At 42.2% G+C, this 8,713-nt stretch overlaps 1 protein-coding gene and 1 long non-coding RNA gene across 2 annotated transcripts; both read left to right on the top strand.

The window, feature by feature from the left end:
• Positions 1–429: 429 nt before the first annotated feature.
• LOC141415077 (uncharacterized) lies at positions 430–2,207 on the top strand. The gene is made up of 3 exons (XR_012440104.1): positions 430–586; positions 1,574–1,625; positions 1,849–2,207. It is a non-coding gene; the product is annotated as an uncharacterized lncRNA (long non-coding RNA).
• Positions 2,208–2,283: 76 nt separating this feature from the next.
• LOC141414739 (NBPF family member NBPF1-like) lies at positions 2,284–7,812 on the top strand. Its single transcript, XM_074049040.1, has 6 exons — positions 2,284–2,453; positions 3,434–3,485; positions 4,171–4,337; positions 5,346–5,397; positions 5,765–5,973; positions 7,769–7,812. The coding sequence occupies exons 1-6, from the start codon at positions 2,342–2,344 to the stop codon at positions 7,810–7,812; spliced, it is 636 nt and encodes a 211-aa protein (XP_073905141.1). The 5' UTR covers positions 2,284–2,341.
• The last annotated feature ends 901 nt before the right edge of the window (positions 7,813–8,713 follow it).

Below are 8,713 nucleotides of genomic sequence, written 5' to 3'. Positions count from 1 at the left end.
ACACAGTAGTGAAAGAACAAAGGCCGGGAATCCCCACATCAGGAAGCTTTCTTCACTCGGACTGTGCAAGTAAATTGCAGCAAAATGCAGGTTCCATGTTTCTCATGGTGTGCATGCCATAACTGCACCATGCAGGGAGGTTGAGTGTCCTTGCTCAGCAGCATGTTATCTGACCAGTGCATTGAGGACCTGCTTCTCTGCATCCCCCCACCCAACACCCACACTGTTCTTCAATTCCACCAACAGTCAGTCTCTGTGCTAGTCTGAGAATGATTGTATGGTTCCTCTTCTCCAAAGGGAAAAACCACTGTGCTGTCTCTGGCCCCTCATTTAGTCTCCCTTCAGGACCAACTGAGAAGTTGTCAAATCTAAACTCTCACTTTTTAACATTCTATCTCCTCACACGCTTGGTTCAACAGGGAAGTACGAGAGGTGGAGGACATTACTGCAGTGTTGCAGCACTGTTTGGATGAGATGTATTTGGTTCATTCCAGTTGCTATGACTTGTATGATTTACACCAGACTCCCAAAACTCCAGAGTCCCAACCTGAGGAAGAGATTGTGTGCCGTATTCTGGACATGGATGGTGAGGCCACCCCTTATAAATGGATTGAGGCCACAAAGGTCTTCCATGTAGCATTCCCAGTCTTTAGCTCAGCTTTCTGTGTGATTGAAAGCTGTCTCTGCTGCAACCCCTGCAAATACTCCTTGGTTTGAGTCAAACTCTAGGACTGCATTCATGCACACACATAAGGACAGTCAGTTTTCACCCCTCCTAGTCTCAGGGCACACCAGTCTGACTTGATGCACATTAACAAATGCACGATGTGCTATCAATGGACACCAAGGTGAGGAGAGTGAGGCAATAATATGGTCTGTTTCTGATTGGATCATCTCCACTCCTTGATAAACGTTATTTATGAATAGTGCTCCTCCAGAGTCAGCCAATCTCCAAGCAGGATGGTAGTCTTGCCCATAATTTTGGAATTGCTAGTATGATTACTCAGCTCTGATCTCCAGCTCCTCATTTCCTGGCCTGTCTGAGTACCTAAACCTCCAACCACTATCATTGCCTATGTGAAGAACTTTCCTGTAGGAAATGTCACACGCTGGCACCCCCTAACTTACATCCATTGCAAGACTCCTGTACCAAAGATGGCTGATAGTAACTCATCCCCTGTGGGATTTTCTATTTCATGCCAACTTAATCTCAGTATGTGTCATCCTCTGAACCGAGACAAAGAAGCTGTACAACCTCAAAGGTGAGCAAAGGTCCAGAAGGCTGCTAAGCAAGTACCCCATGATGTCTGCAGTAGGAGAGGGAAATGCATGCTCAACTGCTTTCCAGTGTTCAGACTCTGAATGTGTGTTGAGGATTTAAAGAACAGGACTGTCTACACAATTGTTCTGGAGAAGTGAGCGAGCTAGTCCTAGAACACATCCCAAGGCCACCTGCAGTGGTCTCCTGAGAATACCTGAGTTCAAGAGAAAATATTGATTCATGTCCTGTGTTTGCAGGTGTTAAAAAAAGTAGCAATGTAAGGTGACTTGATCCATCTGATTATATTTTCAGAAAATGAAATTGCTTACAAAGCTGGAGAAAGACAGGAGGCAAAGGCTGCCAGGTAAGTGATTGGCAAGGAGTGTTACTGAGACCTAACTTGATGTAGACTTGTCCCCTGAGAATCCCAGAAGAATACAGCTCTGGAATTTTACAGTTGCAGACTAGATCCTTAAGCTGTTTTGCATTCCTTTTATTTTCGTGTGTTGTAAACTTTTTATAATTAATTTCTAACAAAAAATAGAGTTCAGGTGAGCAAAAGTGCTCTACTGTCTCTTATGTTACAGGAAAAGATTCATCTTTCACACAATAGTGAAAGAACAAGGACTGGCGTGCCCATATTAGGAGGCTTTCTTCTCTGGAACCCTGGAAGTAAAGTAGAGAAATATACAGCTTGTGTGGTTCTCATGGTGTGCCTGCCATTCCTTCACCATCCAGGGAAGTTGAGTCTCCTCGCTCAGCAGCATGTTATCTGACTAGTACATTGAGGGCCTCCTGCTTTCCACACCTCCGCACCCCCGTACACTCACACTGTTCTCCAACTCCATCAACACTCACTCTCTGACCTACTCAGAGTATTGCATGGTTCCTGTTTTCCAAAGGGAAAAGCATTCTTCCTTCTCTAGCCCCTCAGTTAGCCTTCTTGCAGGACCAAGTGAGAAGTTGTCAAGTCTAAACTTTCACTGTTTAACCTTTTCTTTTCCTTGCACACTTTTATGCAGCAGGGATGTGCAAGAAGTGGAGGACATTTCTGCAGCACTGCAGCTTGCGGTGAACGAGATGTATGTGGCTCCTTCCAGTTGCCATGACTTGTGTGATTTCCACCAGACTCCCGATACTCCAGCATCCACACCTGAGGAGCAGCTTGTGAGCCGTATTCTGGATGCAGATGGTGAGTACACTTATAGAAAAAAGGGTAAAACTCCCGTTGGACCCCCACAGACCCTGCCTTTTCTATTTCTCTGCTGTCTGTATTGTGGAAATCTGTCTCTGCTGCAAGCCCTGCAGAATGATCTCAGTTTGTTTCAAGCTCTAGGGCTGCCTTCATGTACAGATTTTAGGACAGTTAGTTTTCACCCTTTCTAGTCTCAGGGCACACCTGTCTGACTTCATGCACATTAAGAAATGCAAATGTGCAATCAGTCACGCCTTGGTAAATGCAGTGCATGAATCCTACATTGTTTTTTAATTTGTCATGGTATCTCATTGTTAAATGTCATTTCTGAACAATGTTCCTTTGGCATCAGCTGTTTCCAAAGAGGGTGTTAGTCTTGCTGATAGTTTTGGATTTGTTTTCATCATTGCTCAGCTCTGACCTCCCGTCCTTCTCCTCCTGGCTTGTCCTGAGTAAGCATTCCTCTGAGTATCTAAACAATCCCCATTTTTGCCTACATATGTTATTTTCTTTGAAGGTAATGTCTTACCCTGGCACCCCTCAATTTACATGAATGGCAAAGATTCTGTACCAGAAAATGCTGAAAACATTCCTTCCCTCATGAGAGTTTATATTTCACATAAATCTAATCTCAGATGAGAATCTCTGTTGTCATCTGAACAAAGTTGAGCATGCTTTCCTATGAGGCAAGTTGAGCAAAGGTCCAGACAGCAGCTAAGCATGTCCCCCAGGATATCTGTGGGAAAGCTTAACTGTTTTCCAGTGTTTGGGCTGTGAATATGATGATTTAACAGAACAGGACTGTCTACTCAATGGTTATGGAAAACAGAGCCAACTACTCCAAGAATTAACCCTAAAGCCACCTGCATGGTACTCTGAGAATGCCCAAGTTCAAGAGAGAATATTTATGTCCCTGTTTACAGTTGGTAAAGAAATGTCAATGTAAGATGATACATTCCATCTGGTTATATTTTCAGAAAATAAAATTGGTCTCAATGCTGGAGAAGGACAAGATGCAAAGGTTTCCAGGTGAGTGATTACTAAGCACTGTCAATGAGACTTAAGGTGATGTGGACACATCACTTGCAGATCCCAGGAGAAAACAGCTCTGTATTTGGACAACCACAATGTAGATCCTTAAATGGTTTTGCTTCCCTTCTTTTATTTTCTTCAGTTCATAACCATTTCTAATTAATTTATTAAATTAATACAGAGTTCAGCTGAGTAAAAATGCTCTACAGTCTCTTATATTTGGAGAAAAGATTAATCTTAAACACAATAGTGAAAGAATAAAGCCTGGAATGCAAATGTCAGAAAGATTTTTCACTGGAATCCTGCAAGTAATATGGAGCAAAATGCAATTTCTGTGGTTCTCATGGTGTGCATGTCATCCCTGCCCATACAGGGAGGTTGGACTCCCTTTTCACCAGCATGTTTTCTGATCTCCTTGAGCACCATTGATCTTCACTGAGTACCCCCTTCTCTCAAATTCTACCTCCACTGCCACAACCCCCCTGACACACACACAAACACACTGTTCTCAAACTCCCTTTATAGTCTTACTTTATCTTAGTCACAGAGGATTTTTTGGAATGTCCTATTTGCATTTTGTGGCCTCCCATTTAGGCTATCCATCAGGTGTAAGTGAAATATTCTCAAGTCCACACTTTCATTGTTTAACATTCTCTTTTCCTCACACACTTGGACTCATCAGGGAGCTGAACGGGGATGCAAGCCTTAGCACAGTGCACCAGGACTCATTACATGAGCAGATTGTGACACCATCCTCTTGCTATGACCTGTCTGAGTTCCACCATCCTCCCAACACTCCTGCCTTCCTATCTGAGGAGTACATGGTGTGCACTCCTCCAGCTGTGTCAGGTGAGTACACCAACTGCAGAGAGAATAAGGCTCCCAGTGGTCTCCCATGTAGCCTCCCTATCCTTTTCCTTAGCCTTCTGTCTGTTAGACAGCTCTCTCTGCCTCAGGCCCTGCTGCTACACCTGGGTTTCAGTCAAACTCCAGGAGTGGGTTTTAAGCACAGATGTAAGGTGGGTCAGGCAGTTTGTACTTTTCCTGGTTTCACGCCACACTTCTCACCTTGGTATACACTGGCAAATGCAGTGTGTGGAAACAGTACAGACCAGGGTAAGGAGACTGAGTGAATCCCACAGTCTGTATTGTAATGGATCATCGCAACTCTTCATCAATTGTCTTGTTAAATATCATTTCTGAACAGTGTTCCTTCAGCATCTTCAGTTTGAATGGTGATCTTATCTGTGCTTTTGGAGATGTTACTAAGTTTGCTGAACACTAGGCTCCAGTCCATCTCCTCCCGACTTGTCCTCTTTTAGCATTCCTCTGAGTACCTGAACATTCTTGCACTATCATCCTTGCTTGTATATTAAATTTTCCCTGAAGGCAAGGCTGAATCCTGGTACCCCAAACCTCAGTGAATAGCAAGGATGCTGTGCCTGGGAGAGGAAAAACGATTCCTTATCTTGAGGCAGTTTGTAAGTTTCACCTAAATCTAATCTCAGTGTCTATAACCATGTAAACCAGAAAAAGGAAGGGATGTGATGGGAGAAGTTGGGCAAGTGCTCCCAAAGGCAGCTAGACAATTTCCCCAGGATCTCTGTGGAGAAATTGGATTCTTAACTGTTTTGCAGTGTTCAAACAGTGGACATGTGTTGTTGATTTATCAGAACAGGACTATCATCTATGCAGTGGTTCAGGAAAACAGAACCAGCTACTCCTAGAACACATCCCACATCCAAGTGGTCCTTTCTGGGGACCCCAGTTCAACAGATACTATTTAAGTATCTGTGCTTGCAGTGCATAAAATGGTAGCAATATAAGGTGACTTGTTCCATCTGATTATATTTTCAGAAAACAAAATTGGTTGCAAAGGTGGAGAAGAACAAGAGATAAAGGCTCCCAGGTAAATAATTACCAAGGACTATAAATAGCACCTAAGATGATGTGGACATGTCCCCTGCACATCCCATGAGAAAATAGCTCTGCAAATAGACAACCACAAAGTAGATCCTTAAATTAATTTGCTTCTCTTCTTGTATAATCTTGAGTTCAAAACCATTTCTAATTAACTTCTTAAATAAAAATAGAGTTTAGATGAGTGATAAGTGCTCCTGGCTTTCAATAGTCACATATATATGACCACTGAATGATCAAAATAAGAGAGGGATACACACCCACTCTCTGCATTTTGCATCTTAGCTCTTTGACAGGTTTTCCATAGGGAAAGTTGCTTGATACATACAAGGAAAAAATTCTCTATCCCACATTAGGAAAGATGATGGCCTGATTCAAGTTCAGGTGGGAGAGGTGAGTGAATTGCTCCAGCAGTTACAGGAAAAAACAGAGGCCTCCTTCTCCCTCAGTCAACATCTCAAGGTCCTCCACACTCAGGAAAACCCTGACAACCAGCAGGACCAGGGAGAGCAACTGGCTGAGGCATGCAGGGTAGTGGAGTCCTTTGTCTACATGATAAGTGCAGGTAAGTTGACCACAACCCTGATTATACCAAGGTCCCCAGTTTATGGGACATTCAACACCTTCAGTAGTAACACTTACCAGATGTCCTGGTTTCTAATCACAAGTGAGGTCACAGCAAGATGCACACAGCCTCAGTGGGAACAGAGTGGAGAAATGCACAGGATTAGAGGTCAAAGTATTCCAAATTTCTCTCTCATACATGATGGAGAGCACGTGGTCTTTGGGGCAGGAGGTGTATCCATCCAGTGCTTAAGAAAAGGAGGCAGATTCTTAGAGTGCTGAGAGCCTGGAATAAGAATGAAAGTTTCCCATATTTTCCTTAACACTGACTTCCTGACTGTAGGCAAGTAGCTGATTTATCCTTTCTAGATTTCAGGTTTCTCATCTATAAAGTGGTGCAAATTATGTTTTGCTTCCACACTGTAAAAATCATATGAGGGAGTGCCCATCAATGCACATTAGTGAGAATAAAACCCCTTATTGTCCCTAAATCCTGGAAATCATCACTTGAGAAGGAGGAAAGACATAGCTAGACAAATCCAGAAGAAACTGGAGAAGTATCCAGTGATCAGCAGAACAAAATACAGTTTAACTTTGTCCTTTAAACACCAGATACCATAATAGTAGTCCACAAAATCAGGGTATTCTGGGGAAAGGGTCACCATATTGTCATACACCATTTCTTTCTTTTACTTTTGATGCTACATGTATTTTTATTAGTATATATTAATTTTACAAAACAGTGTTTTTTTCTCATTTATTCATATGTGCATACATTCTTTGGGCCATTTCTCTCCCCTATCCCCCACCCCATCTCTATTCGCCCCTACCCCTTCCTTTGCTTTCAGATAGAATCTGTTCTGCCCTTATCTCCAATTTTGTTGAAGAGAGAGCATAAACAATACAACTAGCATTTTTGCTAGTTGAGATAAGGATAGCTATACAGGGAGATTCCTAGCATTTTTTCCATGTATAAATGTGTTACATTCTAAGTTTATTCATCTCTAACTGACCTTTTCTCTAGTTCCTGATCCCCTTTCTCATGTTGACTTCTGTCACTTTAAAGGTTCTGTATTAGTTCCTCTGCAGTGAGGACCTCAAATACTATCATGTTTTTTGGGTTTCTTACCTATCCCCATACCTCCCATGTGTGAGCTCACCTTATCATGTGACCCAAGTCCAATCACATTGCTGTATTTGCCCCAAATCTGAAATCTGTATATGAGGGAAAACATACGATTTTTGGTCTTCTGAGCCTGACTAACATCACTTAGAATGATGTTCTTCAGTTCCATCCATTTAACTGTGAATGCTAAGATTTCATTCTTCTTCATGGCTGAGTAGAATTTCATTGTGTATAAATACCAAATTTTCTTGATCCATTCATCAGTAGTGGGGCATCTTGGCTGTTTGCATAACTTAGCTATTGTGAATAGTGCTGCAATAAACATGAGTGTGCAAGTCCCTCTGCAGTAACCTGTGTCATATTCCTTTGAGTAGATCCCCAGGAGTGGGATTGCTGGATCATATGGCAGATCTATGTTTAGATTTTTAAGAAGCCAAAGAGTGTGCTTTGTTATGACTTTTTTCTATTTGTCTGTGAGGTGCTTTGGATTTATTAGTCCCTTGCCCCACTACCAAAGTCAACATAGAAGTTCATTGAGTATCGTACTTCCAGTGCATCCTGAACTCATACATACATGATTTATATCTGTATGCTCAGATAGGACACTCTGTTGAAATGGGTGAGGTGGAATTACTTAATAACTCTCTGACTGTCCTGAATTTATTTGCAGAAAACCATGATGATGATGATGAAAACTCACTGAATTTCAGGTAATGATGAAAGATTAAGGACTAGAAAGCAAGGTTAACCTTTGAAGGAGGGACTCTGAAAGTATGAATCGTGAGGTGAAAATAGCTAACAATTTTCTCATTGAGTGTAAAGAAAGACTGCTGTATGTAGCAAAGTCATTCACTCTACCAATGATGACATAAGCCATTTAGCAAAGTTACCTACTTGTAGATTGAGTGACAGGTGAATGAAGCAATCTCAGGACTTCTCCCCGTTAAAGAAATCACTGTTCCCTTTGTGCACATCTCTTTCTGCACTCTTGCCTCCAGGTTTTGGACAGATATGCCATAAAATGTAAATAGGCCCCAAAATCCTATTATGTCCCACTATTGATAGAAAAGAGTCTAAGTGTGACAAGTTCACTGGCAGTCTACAATGATGATCCATTAGTCACTACATAGCTGTATGTAAAATCAATGTCATTTATGAAGAAGTTCTACATACCACTATTCTCCATACGTGTCCTCTCTATTGACTGCACTTTACAGGTGGCACTGAGTCTACTTCCCCCTATCAGCTTGTTAGCTGGCAGTGAACTGATCTGGAGCACTCAATCCCTCTGTCTCTCTGCCTCTCTATCAGCTCCTTGGCAATCAAGCTGTGTCCATGTCAGAGAATGGTTTCCTTTCTTTTCGAAAGGGTATGGTATTGGACCTCATCAGGATCAGATGGGTTGCTGTGGCATGTAATCCATCTTGACATCATCTTTTGTTCCTCCTGATCTCACTAGACTCAACAGTCAGCTGCAAGAGGAGAAAGTGAAATAATTCTTCACAGGTTCATCAGGCAAAGAGTATTTTCACACTTTTCCTCATCCTGATCAATTAGACTCAGAATAATGTCTCAGAGGCACTGCTCTCCTCTTGGATGGGCCTAAAGTCAGCCC

Source organism: Castor canadensis, chromosome 12, assembly GCF_047511655.1.
Source record: "Castor canadensis chromosome 12, mCasCan1.hap1v2, whole genome shotgun sequence".
NCBI lineage: Eukaryota > Metazoa > Chordata > Mammalia > Rodentia > Castoridae > Castor > Castor canadensis.
This window is presented reverse-complemented; position numbering and strand designations above follow the sequence as displayed.